This window comes from Paralichthys olivaceus, chromosome 16 (genome assembly GCF_024713975.1).
Source record: "Paralichthys olivaceus isolate ysfri-2021 chromosome 16, ASM2471397v2, whole genome shotgun sequence".
NCBI classification, from domain to species: Eukaryota; Metazoa; Chordata; class Actinopteri; order Pleuronectiformes; family Paralichthyidae; genus Paralichthys; species Paralichthys olivaceus.
In genome coordinates, this window is record NC_091108.1 from 4,669,175 (window position 1) to 4,686,577 (window position 17,403).

General features: G+C 44.8%; 1 protein-coding gene across 3 annotated transcripts in view; it reads right to left on the reverse strand.

The window, feature by feature from the left end:
* The window catches only part of LOC109642004 (receptor-type tyrosine-protein phosphatase mu-like), a 145,595-nt gene that overhangs the window by 16,348 nt on the left and 111,844 nt on the right, over positions 1–17,403 (reverse strand). For 2 of the 3 annotated variants that reach the window (XM_069510828.1, XM_069510825.1), the window contains 4 exons: positions 14,304–14,497; positions 10,240–10,327; positions 9,010–9,086; positions 4,138–4,174 (listed from right to left, as the gene is read on the reverse strand). In XM_069510828.1, the coding sequence (XP_069366929.1) occupies positions 4,138–4,174; positions 9,010–9,086; positions 10,240–10,327; positions 14,304–14,497 (396 nt within the window). Of the gene's footprint in view, positions 1–4,137; positions 4,175–9,009; positions 9,087–10,239; positions 10,328–14,303; positions 14,498–15,684; positions 15,697–17,403 lie in introns of all 3 variants that reach the window. The other variant, XM_069510827.1, reaches the window with a different exon arrangement.

The window sequence follows — 17,403 nt, forward strand, 5'->3', positions numbered from 1 at the left end:
TCCAATGGGAGGCTCATGCCAGACTTCAGTCGGCCAATTTACACTTCCATATGCACGCAGAGATGGAGAATAGGTGAGGAGGAGGTGCCGGGCAGCACTGAACCTGATGACACTGCAAAGGAAGTGATTATGGCTGCTGATGAATATGTGGCTCAGAACAAAGACATTTCAGCCACAAACTGTTTCATCTCAGTTCAGCTGGAACTTTTGGTGACAGAAGGAGGTCGATAATAATAATTCTAAGATAAGTTTGGATTCAACTCTCCGTGGATCTAAAAGTTGACACTTCCCCCACTGCCGTTATTAAGTAGTAAACACAGACTGTATATAAATGCATGTATATAAATGCATATATATAATGCAGGCTACTTGTCTTTACTTTATTACGTCAGATCTTAAGGATGTTAAGAATCGCAAGATGTCCATTTGGTAAATTATAGACCCAGTTAAAGTCAAATAGATGATAAATGCGGAATGCTTCGAGGTGTTAGCATCGTGCAATGGGTGTAGGTGTGTCCTCCACCTAACATCTGATAAAAATAAAACAAGATGGTGCTGGACAAATGCCTGACTCGAGGCCTTAAAAACGACAGGTCAGAAACCAGTAAGTGACATCACAGTGGGTTGCCAGTTGCCTGTAGTGGAAGCCCACTCAAAACAAACCTAGTCTTTGTTTGTTCAGACTCTTGAAACTAGCGTCCTCTGTGTGGTCATGTAAATAATGACTTTCAGGAAGTATATTGTTGTAATGGCACCATAAAACTTATTGTGGACATAAGGGCTGGTTGGGTGAACAGAGTGTGTGACTTTGACATTGGAGACATCTGTTCACATCCAGTCTCCTGCCAACAGGCTCGATTGATTTCTTTTAATTGTGATCACGATGCTTTCCTCAACATATCTAAGTTTCCTGACGACAGGGACCATCGAGGATGTTATGGGAGCCACTTGGAAACTACTACTATGTAAACAGGCATTGGAAAATCTTTTCAGGCACGATTCGGACCTGTGGACGCTGCAGAGCCTCAGATTTACTTTAATAATATTGGTAAATCTCTTTCTTTAGAAAATTAAAACTAAAGATACTAGAATGCAAAGGCCCAACAGTACCCTTATGAGAGAACTTTTAAATTCACTAGATGGGCCTGATGTCTTTAATCAAGATCTGCAAATTAATGACGAAGTAATCAAGGAAAATGTTGAAAACCTATCCCACAGTGTTAAAGAAAGAATTTTCAGAATCAGCCCCCCTGATCAACATCTGCACCAAAACTGAATGGCTTCTTCTTTGACCCATAATGCATCCTTCAACCAAGCATCGTAATTAATCCCTACTAACAAACAAACAGGGGTGAAAACCTCCTCACAAATCAACATGTATCAAAGTCATCATCCATCTTTGCACCGAGCCTTGCTGAGTGGCTGCTTCCAGCGTCACAGTCTTGGGTTACTGGAGAGGAATCGGTTGGAGAGCTCACTTGAGGAGCTACAAGGTGGGAGCAGCGTTTCCCGTGCGGCGTGCCTGGAGCCTAGTTGAAGAAGTTTGGAGGAGGCACTTCACAGAGGAAGGAACACCAGTAGGAGCTTCACTTCCAGCTGTCAGAGAGCTAATGCTGCTGCAGCCAAACGCTGCGTTTTGGGACTAGGCCTGTTCCTCCTTTAGCAGCGAGGAGTGTGACAGCTGCAGAATTCCCTCAGCCAGGTACGCCACAAAACTCTTGATGATCGTGCGTGCGTACACACTCCGCAAACAAACACTGGCTGTTTTCCCCTCTTGCCCATTAATATTACATGCAGCAGACTTTGGCATAATGTACACTCACTTATCATTGATTTGCTCCTCTCTTTCTATCTGCCAACCCCCCTCCATCAGTCCCCACTGGGGTTTGAGATGTTAACCTGTAAATAATAAAAGTTTGGCGCTGCTGGTGACATTTGCCACTTGTGAAGGAGGAGGAGGAGGGAAGAGCGGAGAGGACTGGAGGGGAAAGCTTGATGAAATTGAGCCCTTTCCTGCATCATGAATATTTTCCACATCACCAGGAGGATGCTGGGACTTATCGGAGCCGTTTGCACCCAGGCTTCGGCGTAATTCACGGACTCCAGCGGTATAAAGCTAGAGTCTGATCTGTATTCAAACAATCCGCAGGACATTAAAATGGACAGAGGTAGAGCGGCGAACTGGGAGGGCTGCTCCACACGCACGTACTCAATCTGCTAAGTAGGTGAGCTGCTGCTAGCGTCGGTGAATTACGCAGTTCTTGTATCTCTGCAGCAGAAAAGTCCTGGATGAGAGAATGACCTACATAATGACGAGCAGAGCTTGGGTGATGAGGCTTTTATGGAGTGACAGCTGTTCTACCTGCCATCCTCACCTTGACAGAGCAAAGGGACTCGTCAATAAACCCCAAACTAATGAGTGTCATTGTAGTTTATAGCGTAAGAGAGCGGGGACGACGTCGTCCCACATGCCTGCCATATTAAGCACCCCCTCCACCACCCCCCTCACAACCAATTTATGACAAAGAATTTTTTTTTTTTTAGCTTATCCAGCACTATTGTGGGCCTCATCATTTTCTGAGCCACCCGATGGTCCCGGTGGACTTGGAGTGGAAAGTGTCACTCACTGAAAAACTTTACTGAGTGGATGGAGGGGGGGGAAGAGAGGGAGAGAGAAAACAGACTACTTCCTCATTTCCAGCAGTGGTGCCAATGCCCAGGTGCTCTTTTCAGGTGCTACGCTATGCAGTTTGTCTGACTGAGAGAGACAGGTCTGTGTCTGGTGCTCCTATCATCTCTAGCTGCTCTTTGCCTTGGTGTCAGCAGAGTGAGCCTTCCTTCCTGTCAGTCTGCCGGAGCTGATGATGAATTATAAAAGGGCCCGCTCTCCCAGAGAATACAGATGTTTGCACACACACACACACACACACACACGTTTCATGCTGGATGGCTCTACACACTGAAAAGCCTTATCGCTCTTGCGATACAGTCAATGGAAAATGAGGACTTATTATGCAAGCTGAATGAGGAAGCAGGGGCTAATTAACTTGAATGGAAACATGTTTGGCTTCTTGAGCTTTTCATCTCAAAGAGAAGCTTCTGTTTGCACCGTTTCTCTGACTGCTGATCTCCATGTGCATATTTTTAAATGAAATATAAGAATGCTCTTAATGACTGGAGGACAATTAGAAGAATCATAATAGTCCGGTTGAAATCCTTTCAGGGGTGAATGTTTAAGCGCCGTGTTTTAGTGAAGTGAAGCCCCCCCGCAGGAGAGAGTGGGCACTTGACAGACGGCTTTGTTTCGGAGCCTCGGCGGTCAGTTTAGAGCCGGAGCTGTGCGTATACAGTGAGACAGACCCAGTGAGTGGCCGCTGCCTGATTGGTATGCCTTCTCCTTCTGATTTAAGAGCAAACAGAGGGTTGTTTTAATTGAGACACTGAGGAAGAGAAGCGACGCACTAATAAACAGGTAATTATGCAACTCCCAGCTCCACCAAAGCAGATTGTGAATCCATTAAGGCCTCTTCTCAAAAAAAAAAAAACACGCCTCTTCCTTTTTTTCTTCCCTTCACTGATTTTTTTTATCTTCACTAGAGTGGTACGCAGCATCCCCATGCACGCAGACCTCTTGTGGGGGAGTAAAGCCCTCCACGCAAAATTCATAACAATTAACCATCAATCAGACTTAACCTCTGGGGTCGTGGTAAGTACTCCTGGCTCTGCGAATCTGCCTGCCAGATTAACACAGTGACAAAATGTGCCTGTACATGTCAGCTAATCCATTTATTTATTCAGCTTTCTCCCAGACTGTCTGATTAATCGCTCCCTCACCACGGACAGAGAGAACGAGCGAGGAGACGGAGAGAAAGGGGCTGTGCTCGGAGTTGCCTGTGTTTGTGTGTGTCGTTTGCATGTGTGTGTGTGTGTCCACTGAGCGGCAACAGATTCCCCGAACACACAGTTGACTGAGCATCAAAGAGTAGTTTGCGAGAGCGTGTTTAAACAGAGATGTGGTTGTTTAGAGACATATTCACCCCCCCCCCCCCCCCCCCGGAAACAGACACCCATATTGTCACCACCCACACATTCCAGGTCAGATGACCTCGCTTATTTTTAAGAAAGTTTTATTCTTACCTTGAGTCGCGATGTAGTGGTTCGGCCTGTGATAGCCCTGGAAAAAAAAGAGAAAAGAATAGTAATGTCACATCACTTTCCTCCTACTCATGAAGGATGAGTCCTCTTAGAAAACACCCTGACTTTGATATCTAGTTTTCTGAGAGTAAAGTTGAACACTTTTTTCAAATTTTCCTTCCATCATCTGCCCGAGCCAACACTGGGCAAGAGGCGGGGTGCTTCCTTAATGGGTCACCAGCTGTAGCAGGACCAACATACAGAGACTAACAACCACATTAACACCCACATTTACACCTATAGACAATTTAGGCAAGTTCAGACCAGGTATTAACATCTGTCCTGAGGGATCAGATCACAAGTACGTGTGTTCACACCACGTATTAAAATGCATCCTCAATGTTTCTCCTGTGATCTCACTTCTTCACCCTATATGCAATCGATCACGTGTAAATGGAGTGAAGCGATGACAAGGTTTAAGTCTGCATGAGCAAGAGAGTCAGAGGGAACTGAATGAATGAATGAATGAATGAATGAATGAATGCAGCTTCCAGCAGCTGTGCAGGAAGATTTTACCCATTTAAGAAGAGCGTCCATCACTGTGTGGTGCTCAGTGTTGATATTGTGTTGGTGGCTGCAAACAAATCAATGTATAAATACTAATGGTCAGATCTCAGGATGTTATTGATGTTGATAACAGATTTGAACTTTGAGTTTACAATTGTCTTTGGACTGAGGGAGAAAAGACAGAGTGAACATGCAAACTTCACACTGAATGGGATTTGAACACTCTTGCTGAGAGGTGAAACTACTAACCACTGCCCCACATTTACATGATACTGAACAGAACACATTGAAACTGAATCCCAGTGCTCCTATCATCTCACAGTAGCTGCTGTCTCAGACGTCTTCCTCTTTTCTGCAGCCGGAACGAACTCACTGCTGAGGAATTGTTTGCTGCTCAAGAATCACTGTGCACAATGAGGCTAACCAGCTACTGTACTGTGCACCCCTTCACGTCTTTGTTTCAAGATCAGCCGGCTCGTGATGGATGCTGCTGCATGCAAGATGCACAAACACTCTCCATCACGCTCTCCATATGCGGCACACCTCTGGAATAAGCAGCCAAAGTGGTGATAATCCCTCCAGATACGACTAACAGCACAGATCTTCACAACAGGCCTCTAGTCTCTGGGATTACTCTAATCCCTTCAAGTTTTTATTTGTCCAATTCCTTGTCTTCTCTCCAGAGATATGAGGCAGGAAACAAAACATTAGGACTTAAAGGCTCTTCCCCCAGTCCTGCCTCCTCTTGATTGCCCCCCCCTCTGCTCCAAACTCCCCACCCACCCCTGCTGCTCTGCTTATCTCACTCATATTCAATTTAACTTGGACCGTGATTAACGCTTCTGCAATGAAGGGAGGAAGACACAAAGGATATTTTCCCTCACTCTCTCCCTCTCTCTCATCCACGGGGCTCCTTCAGCTATTCAGCTGTCCTCCATATTTAATGACTTCTTTATCTCTGGACTGAGTAGGAGATTTGTTTGTGCTTTCATGTATGTTCTGTCAAGTAGAGTGGAGGCCCAGTACGTCGTCGGATTAGAGAGGGAGAGACAGAAAGAAAGGAGGGGCCCTGACAGTGACTGTCAGGTGAGTAGAGCTTACTATAAATGAACTTGCAGCTTTTAATAAGCATGTTACATTCAGTGCATCAGTGTGTTTCTGCCACACAAAGAGATAAATGCAGAAATGTCAATGTTGAAATTATTAATTGAGCAGGCTTTGTTTCCAGGGATGTGTAAATTACCAGTGGAATTGAGTTCTGCTCTTTTTTTTTTTCTTTCTTTGCTGCATTGCTTATTACAATCATCATTTACATTAATTCTTTCCAGTAACAGTGGGGTGTTGAATGTCTAAAATATGCAGCTTGGAGTGCTTCTGCCCCCGGGCATGAATTTGTATTTTCAGCCTGAATATCATTTCATTAGACGGCTCACTTCTGCAGATCGGGGGCCAAACACAAACCACCTGGAAAATGCATTTAAATACTAATGATGTGCTTTGCCAAATGCATTTAGGAGAAAATAAAGAGTAAGTGCTGTCTTTATTACTTTCTGACCCAAAACTCAACATCCTTAGAAATGTTAATCTGACATCTCGACCATGATGAAGTGTGTAACTGCCCTGAGGGCCTGGACCTTCAGGGTAGGTTTGTGCATCAGTTGCTTTGTGGTCATTTTAATTTTATGCAATAAACATATATATATATATATTCTTTAGTTGCCATTTTTATTTTTTCTGACTTATTTTAGTTGTAGTTTTTTTCCAGAAACCAAAAAGCCTATTTACCACTGCTGCAGTGTGCTGTGTGCCTGACTTTGCATATTCCTCAATAAAATTGTGTTTAACCAAGCAGCAGGTCGGGAGGGGCCCACTGTTCAGTTTTGCCCCAGGGCTCCATGCTGGATTAATCCAGCTGTAAGGATGGATGGTTGGATTCACAAAGTGGGAGAAGGAGGTTTGAGTCCCAGGTGTTGTTAGTTTCAGGCTGTGGTTTTGGTTGAATATTGACAAAGTCGACAGAACCCCTGTTTGACCGAATCCTAAATCATTCCCGAAAGTGATTTAAGATGCCAAAACCAAACCACTGCAATGACTATGCCACTATGAGCAAAACAAAAAGTAAAATACACCAACTCATTATCCTGAAAAATGTGATTTAAATTTGTGATATCTACACGACTGAGGGAACCTGAGTGACATTGTTTCTGTGCATCTTTGCAATTTCATCGAATCAATACATTACTTGAGTTTAAAGTGCACAACCCCAGCAAAACTCCTCAAGCCCGATGTGCGCACAAACAGAACTCTGCAGGCGACAGGCCATTAAAATATGTTTCCTTGCCTCCTCAATGCTTATGAAAATACTCAATCAGCTGCGCAGAAGAGAAACACACCCGGCCGGCTCTGCTTACTCGAACATGACTGGAAATAATCGGCAGTATAATAGAGTACAATAACAAACACTGTGGGAAATGTTCCACGTATAAGAGTTTATTGGGCAGGACAAGCTTTCAGATGGGTTAAAAAGCTTTCTGAAGAGCAAAAACATCATTACCCATCTGCCTGCATTTCTACTAAGTACTTTTCCAATGAAGCTGGCAGAGCAGTGGAAATCCTTTTCAATCAGGGCCCTTTTTAATATGCGTATATTCTTATCTTATAATGGGGCCCTCTCTATTGTGAGAGTCTTCTCCGCAGCGTCCCTATTCGCAGCATAATGGACCATAAACCGAATAGTGGGAAAGGTAAATAATTTAAGCCGCCTGCATTTACTGTGGCACACCTTGCATTATGAATTTATGTTTGAAGGCGTAACAAGAGATTACAAATTACCACATTAGAGGGACGGGCGGGGGGGGGGGTGAAGAGATGCGGGGAGACGGAGGGAGAGAGAGCGAGTTCTCTCCTGAGCAGAAAACCACTTAGGGAGTCAGGTACATCACCAGCCCATTACACATGGAGTGGAAGCATCTGCTCAAAGAGGCCAATGAGCTGCTCTGATTGGTCACATCCTGCTACTAACACTGCTATTAACAGCAAATCAGGTCAGATCAGGGGGTTCCATATTGTCTGAGTGGAGTGAGAGATCTGTTTTTAACAGGAGGCATGTCTCACGCCACTTTTTAATGACTTTTACTCACTGTAAAGCTAATGCTAAAGTCACCAAAGTGCATGTAAAAGCTGAGCTGCAAGTGCTCTCCTGTGGTAAGAAGTGTAACTAAACGACTGCACGGGCGTTTAACTGTTGCATCTCTTTTGATTCTATAGAAGAGGTTTTCCTGTAGCGGAGGAGGAAGCTGCCGTGTATAGATGAAGTAGAGTGATGCTGATGTTTCCAGCATCACTGTACTTCCACCAAAATCCCCTCTGAAGAAGAAGAAACCTCTACCATTCTATTTAAGTCAGTTAAATTGTATTTGTGTAGCACCAAATTATAATATACATTATCTCAAGGCCCTTCAAATAGTGAGATCAAGAGCTTAAAAATGATAAATTGATGTGAAACCCAACAGTTTCCACAACGAGCAGCACTTTGGTGACTGTGGAGAGAGAATTAACTGGCTCAATGACGGTCTTCTCTGCAGTAAGGCGACAGTAGTGTGACTTATTTTTGCAGCAAATCATGTAAAGAAGGAGATGGGAGGTGGATGGTTTGACAAAAGGCCCGGTCGGTCGAACCCGTGGTCGCTGCAGGAAGACTCAAGTCATGTAGCTGTACCTCTGTAGAATTAGTGTCTTAGTATGAACTTGGAAAGACAACGAAGTGACAACAAGAGACCAAATAACATGTAGAAGATGAATTCATGAATCAATGAGGTATGAGGAGTTGTTGAATCTTATCTGATAAGAACATTTAAAAAAAATATTGAAGCAGCAGAACAATTACTTTCGTTGTTCTGTATCTTTGCTTTTAAACTTTATTTTCAAGGTAAAATTTCTTTGTGCATCAACTTCTCTGCTCATTTTTTTTCAAAATGTTGTTCAAAGCAAACGATGACCTCAGTTTCCCGAGTCGACTGGTGTCTCTTTACTCCCACCAGGCGCTGTCACTCTCTGATGCTTATTCCTCTTAATATATCCAAAGAATACAGTGGTACGGCAGCCCTCTAAAGTTGAAGAAAAAGGCAACGTGTGCGTGTTTGAGTGTGGCTCTGTGTGTGTGTGGGTGTGTGTGTGATGGGCGGGCGGGCGGCGGGGGGATGCTTTGTCCCTAAGGCCCCCCGTGACGGCGGCACCAGCGCCCTCTCCCTCCCTGAGAGGAAGCGCAGTGACCTTTGCATTGGTGGCGCGGTCGGTGTGTGTACTTACATCAACGTAATTTGCATTAATGTAATCGGAGCTCTGTTCCCCCTCCAGGGCCTGCAGCCTGACACGGGAGTGATCATCTGGAAGAGAGGCGGAGAGGAAGAAACCAGCACTGAATTAATCATATTAACAAGGACATCAGCAGAAGAAACGGAGGGAGAGGGACACAGAGACAGTAAAACACAGAGAGGAAGTGGTGACGGACGACTGGGAGGACAACCAGACTGGTATTCAAGAGTGGCTTAATTAAAAAAGACAAAACATGGCTGCAGTCATGTGACACAATGATGCTGCTGTCGTTGATAGTTGATAGTCAGCAGCAACAACTACAGGACGGATTACAATCAAACTTGTTGGAAGGACGTGTTATGGACCAGGGAAGAATTTTGGCTTTTTGATTTCCCATAATATTATTATTATCAATGAGAGCATATCCAGATAAAAATCTGGTTTAAATCTGATTTAAATGTGGTTTAATGGCTTCTGCTTTTTCCAGCCGCTGTTCAGTAACAAATAACCTGTAACTATCACTAATGTGTAGCTGAGAAACGTAATGTGGCCTGAGCTGTAATGTTTTAATGTAAAGGGATTGGAGACCCTTGGCGGACGTATTCACTCTTATTGCAATTCATGTTTAAATAAACTGGATTTTTGGGATTTTAGAAGCTTCCTTCAATGGTTAATATGTGAAAATGATGCAAAAGTATTAAAATAAACCAGAACAGATGTAATTTGAATAAGGCCATAGAGTGATTATGGTGGATTTGTAGACATAGTGAAATCCAAATAAACATTTTCAGTCAGCATTCTACATTGAATGTGAAATATACCTTTAAAGTAAATCAGTGATGAGGAAATCAAAAGTTGACCTTCAAGGTTTTGCAGTTGAGGGTCAAAATTACTTTTGAGCATTAATTGGCAAATCTGCATCACAGCTCAGCTCAAGTTTAAAGACCTAATATCAGCGCAATAAAATTTTACATTTTTATAAACACCGCAGAGGCTACATGTTATGTGCCATATGCTGCGCGGCTTATTTCTCATAACTTAAAAGACGCTGCGGGAAGATGAATATAAAAGTAGATTGGAAAGGTCAAAGCTGCTCTTGTTGGCTGATAATAAAACTCTGTTTGAGCAGCTTATAGTTATCCAGAGTCACACGACTGGCCAATAAATCAGACAGAAGAATGGGAACAAAAATTCATGAGCGCTGAGGAGGTGCTTTGTACACACATGCAATAATATTCCCATATCGGTTCTTCATGCGGTTCTCATCCTTCTTGGCAGAGTCCCATGGCGCCGACTGTCCTTCAAAAAAGCTCTGAAAAGAGAGAAAACAGAGAACAGAGAGGGGGGGATATGAAATATGGTGTCATGTGTGAGCACTGTAAATGATAACCAGACTAAAGGACACAGTCTTCCTCTTTCAGCTCTAAAAAAAAAAGAGGAAGGGAACATTGCAACAGAAAAGCAAGACGCAGACAGAGAGATATTCGCATCATTATGAGACGTGAAACACAGGGAGGAGGGAGGAAGCTGTGTCAAACAGCAAGTGCCATTAGGGCAGAGGCAGCGGGAGTCACGCTCAAACCGTTCCCCCTGCGACACTCCGCCGGGCGGAACCACTGCGGCGGCTGTCAGTCTGCCTCTTCTGAAGGACTCAATCAGCTCGTCGTGGGGAAAAATAAAGCCAGCTCATCGTCTGCAGATCAAAAACTGCTCCGCTCAGATTACGCTCATGAAATATTTATCATCTCTCGCTGGGGAGATTTCCATTCTGATGGCACACCAGGCACAATTAAGCCAAATTATGAAAATACATCTCCACTGCCAGTCCACCGCTGTTCGGCAGGGCCGGGAGGGGCTGGCTCCGAGCAGACTGGTCTGGACAAAAACAACCTATTGTTCTGGCTTTTTGATAGTCGGCTAATGCACATTTGAAAAGTCAGCTAATGCATTAGAATGCAGGCCGTCTGCAAATAAGGATCTGAGAGCGTTGATGGAAGGTTAGACGGATTGTTTGGAGAGTTCCTTCGGTGTGGTTCGCCCGTCTGAGGGAGCCGGACACTCTGTCGTCAATCATCGCCGCTCTCGGACTTGATGGTTTCATTCGTCTCAGCGGCGTGGCAGCCAGCGGGCCATTTGTCTCGCAAATAAAGGCCTTTCAGACACCTCACAAGGACATATTCCCATATTAAGTCCTAAGGATTAGTGATTTCACTGAGAAACAGCTTTTATATGCTAAAGATACGTCACATCCTTCCGGCGAAGATGGAAGCTTGTCTCAGGGATACATTATATAAGCCTCTTCTCCTGTATGCCTGCAGTAAATGCACAGGCCAATGTCGTTCTCTCTGTCACTCTGAAGGATACGAGTCTAATATCAAGCTTCTGATGACGAATCGTCCTCAATCTGAAAGGCGTTACCTGGCAACTTTATAATCGCTTTCTCTTGAACCCAGTGACCCTGCCTGTCTCGGAGGCTACAGCCTCGTTCATCCAGCTGTTTGAATTCTAAATTCAGAGAAACGTTATTATGGTGAAGTAGTTTCTGTCCAAACAGAGAGAAATGTGAATTTAACGGCTACACACCCACACTGGGAATAATTGGTTACCTGACAGAGACGGAAAAAAACAACGGATGGCTCCGCATGTAAAAACTATTCTGAAGAAAAAGACCTGTGATGTATTTTACAGTGTTTTTCTCAGTGCATCTGCGGGAAGTCGTTCACCATCCACAAATTATTCCCATTGGCCCAGATCCAACTTGGTGTGCTTTTAATTACAGACTACCTGCTGTACTCAGGTCCCAGCACAGTTTGTCTGCGTTGCACATCACTTTCTCTGCAAACAACCAGGAAAAACCTACATATGGCAACAACAGAGCTTTCGGCATACACACCATGGAAAAGTAAGAAAATAAAAATACGAGGGGTGGTAACAGAAATAATAGTTTTTTGTAATTTTGTTGGGGAATAAATGAATTAAATCGTTTGGCGTGTGAGAAAAGGAAACTCATTCAAACTAGACTAGCGCTCGTTCGTGGTTGGAGCTTAATGAATGTCAGGTTGGACGCCACACAACTGAAAACTTGGAAAGTTGTTTTCTGTTGAAAACTTAGACATGCAAAATATATTATGTTTGAGTTTATATGAAGTATGGCTTTACAAAGCTTTTGAAAAGTTTGGTTACATAAATAATTAAATTTGTGAGTATAAACTGTATTATTTTTTCCAAACCATTCAGATTTCATGTTTTTCTTTTTTTCGGAGTAACTGGCTGCATATCCTTTTAAATATTCTTTTGAAAAGCTTTGTAAAGCAACATCTGAATCACTGTGAGCTGTGAAGCGTTTGTGGATCTCACACTTCCTGATCAAGGGAAAACATTTCACAGTGACATTCTCAAGACAAGACAGGACAAGAGTTAAAAGGAAAAACAAAATGTCACTGTTGAACACATTGCATCATCTGTACACTGTCAGATAGTTTGGTAACTTTGCATAGCTTCTGTTGGTAAATGCCCTTTTTCAGGTCAGATCAGTATACGTGAGACGGTTCTTTTGAATCCCACAGGGCCTTACATTCAGCCAACAAGCACAATCAATCTGTCAGGTTTGAGATATCATCTGCAAGTCTAAAATAATAATAAAAAACTCACAAATAACCAAAAGTATTGGCTTACCTCGTTTATCTGATCCAAAGTTAACGTACAGAATAACAAGAAGCATGGGTCAGAGAGAGATATAGTACAGGGTAAGTTAACAGGTTGAGAGGTGCACGAGGCTCCAAAGTCTTATCATCAGAAATCAGAAAACGGTTCAAAAGGGCATTAACCGTAAGACAGATTGATGTAGAGAAGACAGCAGAGGAACACAACATACAAACTCATCGCTCCAGCCGAGAGAGAATGAGCTCCGTCACAAACTTCAAGCATCTCACAGGCCCTTTTTTTTCTGTTGGACAGCTATAGGTGACAGCACGGCGAAAGGGGCAGGGGCCAATCGCTGGTTGTGGCATTGCTTCTGCTTGATTGACTGTTAAGCGTTTGTACGACGCCGGTCGCGTGAACCCAAAACACCTTTATCCATAATGGATTAGGCCCGGAGGGCAGCCCAAAGCACTCCAGCCCTTCAATGATCTCATGCAGCAGGTAGCAATGGGAGGCTGCATTATTTAACTCTGCAGTCACGAGGGGGAAGTGGGGAGTTAATTACTGATAAATGTGGCTCGCACATAGTGAGACTAAGCGGGGTGGAAGATGAAGAGCGGGAAAAGGAAAGCAGGAGAGGAGTGCGGGAGGTGTGGATAAGTGAGTTACAGGGAAAGACATTAAGAGAGAGAGAGAGAGAGCACAAAAGAGGGAAAGGATATGAGCCGAGAGGACGGAGAGAGAGATCTGATGAAAGTTGAGAAAAGAGAAGAGGAGGATGTTTGATCTTGATAAGGAAAGGAGATAAAGAAAGGTGATAAGTAAAGAGTTTGTAAGTATGAAAAAAGTGGCAGCACTATCAGTGAAAAGATGGAGGGCGACGAGAGATAGAAAGATGCAAGTGATGCACATTAGATGTTTCAAAAGAGGGATTTATTAAATATAGCTCGGAGCCAGTCTGTTCCAACCTGGCGTCAGGGTGAGACGAGGCTGCCTGGTGTTGTGCTGAGGGATTGCGAGGAGGCTGGAGTGCCGCCAAGCCCTGCCAGCCTCCCGCACTAATGAGGGGAAATGAGAGTGATGCTCTTCTGGGGGGAAATCTTTTGTTTTGGTGTCAGCGAGAGGCCCGGTGTCACATTACGCTGCCGTGCTGTTGTGTGACAACAGTCTTGAGAGAGCAGCGGGCCGCCGTCGCCGGTGTCTAATCGGGCCCGATACAGATAAAGGAGGGGACGAGGGCGAACACGTGGCGGGACAGGGGATTTATTTATTTCTTTTTTGGCATTTCATGTTGGTCTGTAGCTAAGTCTCCGAGGGGGGGGGGGGGGAACAACACGGAACAGATGAACAACAAAACGAATCACACCGTAAACACACTGAGACGGGGTACATTAACAATTTATCATAAAAGTGCATCTGGGGAGAAACAAAACAGTTCTGCTGTGCAGTGCAAAACAGACGGAGAGGCAGACAGAAAGAGCAAGAGACAGACACAGAGAGAGAAACACAGATGAAGCCTCGTTTTAGATTGATCAACATCTCCACTCCACAATCTCCATGGTGATGTTACAAGTCCATCACCGGGCTTTATTTGTGTTTTGCGACCTTCACAGGCAGCGGGGAGGACGGCAGGGGCGGCGTCCTACCTCGTACTCCTCCTTGAAGCCGTAGCCCTCGGCGCACTTCATCTGGGTGATGTGCTGCAGGAGGTCGGCCACGCGGATCGCCGGGTGCAGCTGACCCGTCTGGTACGGCACGTCCACCGGCTCCCGCTTCCTCAGGGAGTGAGTGTGCGACTGCACCAGGCTGCTGGTGTCGCTGCCCATGTTCTGGCTCTCGTCTGCGGGGACACAAACGCAGACACAAGGCCAGGGCAGGTCAGGATGGAGAGTTAGGAGCGAACCTCATGTGACTCATTAGCAGAACGTTATAAGACACATACGGGTGACATGATGCTTGCAGCAGTAAATGTCGGTTGTATTTTATGAGTTTGTCGTCGAATAAAACTCGGTTAAGTTCTCGGATCAGGTGCTGTCGGACCTCCATCGGATCATATCTCACAACTGTTGCCATTGACAGATGGCACATTATCTCATTTACTGTTAAGCATTATGTCACCACCCTCCAGATTGACAAACAACTCTCTGCTAGTAATCTGTTTGTTATGGATGGTCATAACAACACAACATCATTGAGTAATAGGATGAGTCATGTGGTGAGAAGGTTCACGTCCATCTGTCTCAATGTGTGGCTGTAACATCAGAGGCCTACTGTACCGAGCCATTAAAGAACAAGGCTCTTTAAGAACTGCACTTTCACTATGAGCATTTAATATGGCTACTGTCAGAATAAAATGCACCAGTGGCCCTCAGCAGAAGAGCGATTGTTAAATTCCACATAAGGATGCTGTAAAACAACTTTTTTTTTCACTGGCGGTACAGTATGCTGGTTTGGGCTGCAGCTCAGATTTTTGCAAGTGAGCAAGTCCACTCCAGCTCTTCCATACTGTAATCCAGTCAGTGGCAGACATGAGGCACAGATGCTGTGGGGGAGCCAGCGGACGATGGAGGGTGTCCAGAAACATGGAGGAGGAGGATGTGAGGGGGTGCGGTGGGCCACAGTGAGCATGTTGCAGCAGGCACCGTCGGAAGCATCACACAGACACAGCGTGGAGTCAAACCCCCGCCACCCGGTCGTCCCCAAAAATATTCAAACAAAAAAAGAAAATCATACCTAAAAGGAAAGAATAATAATAATAAAAAAACAACAACCCAGGAGGGGAGCGGAGATGGGAGGAGAATGCATGGGGTGATGCTGCCATGGGGCACTGTACATACTTTGACCATGCTAGGCTAATGGTGGCTTGGTGGCACGGTACGGAGGGTGGTGAAATGCTAACATGTCCACTGGTCATGCAAGAAATGTCGTAATGTCCATGTCAGAAGCAGCCTCTCACTGTCAGGCCTGCTCTCTGAGTAAAACACCACCTCCTTCCCCCAAACCCAGGGCCCACTTGGGAAAACTTACCATTAATGGGCACTTTTTAGATAGCAGATACATAAGAGGTTATGTATGTAAAGAGAAAGAGAGGAGAAGAGAGAGGAGAGAGGGGATAAGCAACAATACAGCATGAGAACCTGATACAGTTGTTTTTTTTTTTTTTTAGAGCTACGCTACAGGGCAAGATCACATGCCTCCTCAGTCCAAACCGCCTACAGGTAGAAAGCCTCGTCAAGGGGGGGGAGGGGGGATGTCGAGTGGATGGATGGGGCAATTTCAACAGTGCAAGACAAAAGTAAAAAGAACAAAACAAGGAAGTCATGGATTTCAAGGGAGAAAATAATGGTGGAATACTTTTTTTGGAACAAGCTGTAATTGTTTCAGATCTGCAACTTGCAAAAATTCGAACGGAGCCAATTATATTTGACATTCTGAATTGCCGTAATTATATTTGCATGTGCTCGCGGTGACACCTGTATTTACACCTTGTTTTTTTAATTCTTTAAAAAGCGACGAGCGGGCAAAATAAAATAAAAAAACATCGCCACTTCTCGTCGATCTAATCAGTTTTGATCGTTAACCTGAGCTGATGAGACAATGCTGTGACCGAGCGTGTCACAACTGAAAGCATGTAACCTTTTCTGGCTGCCGTAATTTCATGTTAATTGTTGCATGCTTCATTAAACGTGGAACTAACATAAGCAGCTGTCATCGCAGCGCTGATGAAAGACGCTGCTCAGAGTTTCTCTTATGTGAGAATAATATGCCCGATAACAGAAGTGCTGTTATGGTGCTTTCGGTGAGTTGCTCGTTGCGTCTTTGCTTCTTGGCCTCCAGTATTGAAGTATTTCAGTTCTAGTGCCCCACTTATAGCTGCATTATGTGCTCTGCTGCTAGAAGAGCATCCAGCACTCTGTGCATCTATTCCACAAAGGCTGGTGATAATTAACCAGAAGAACAAAACGCTTTTTTATTATTCTATCTTATCACTGAGCAAACGCTAAACAAAAACAAGTAGGTCACTAGCAGTTAGCCAAAGGCAGGGGGAGCGACTTTAAAAAGAATAATAGAAAAGGTTGTTGTTTTGGGGGGGGGGGGGGGGAGGGGAGTTGAATGCGCAGTGAGGAGGTAGGGGGAGGGAGGGGAGGGCGGCACAGCCATTGCTCGACGTAACACGTTCAGACCGAACGCCGAAGCCATTTTTTTTGGAAAATTTCGGCAAAGACAGCTTTTTCTCCGTCTGCCTCTCGTTTTTTTATGTTTCCGTCTCAGTGCCGCTGCTGTGCGACTGTAGCCTCGGCGGAGAGGGGGGCGAACTCTGACCCCCCCAAACCACCGCCACCACCACTTCTGACCACCCCGCCCTCCCCTCCCCTCCCTAGACACTCCCCCACATCCAGTCCACATGTCTGTCCATGCATATGAGAGGTCAAACACGTATGTGACATCACACGCACGACACGCAATGCGGATGGGATGGAGTGAAGCCAGCCTCAGCCCAGGGAGAGCCTCTCGTTTGACGGGAGGGAGGGAGGGAGGGAGGGGAGGAATGAGGGAGGGAGGGAGGAGGAGAAGCAGCAGGCAGGTATGAAGGTGAGGAAGCCATCTTTAGTAAAAGAGCCAACCAAAAACTCAAAATGGAAAAAAAAAAAGTAGAGTGTGCTTTTTTTTTTTTTTCAATCCTCACAGTTAAGTTTTCAAACAGCGATCGTATGAATGTAATGTAACTCTGTCATTTCACTGTAA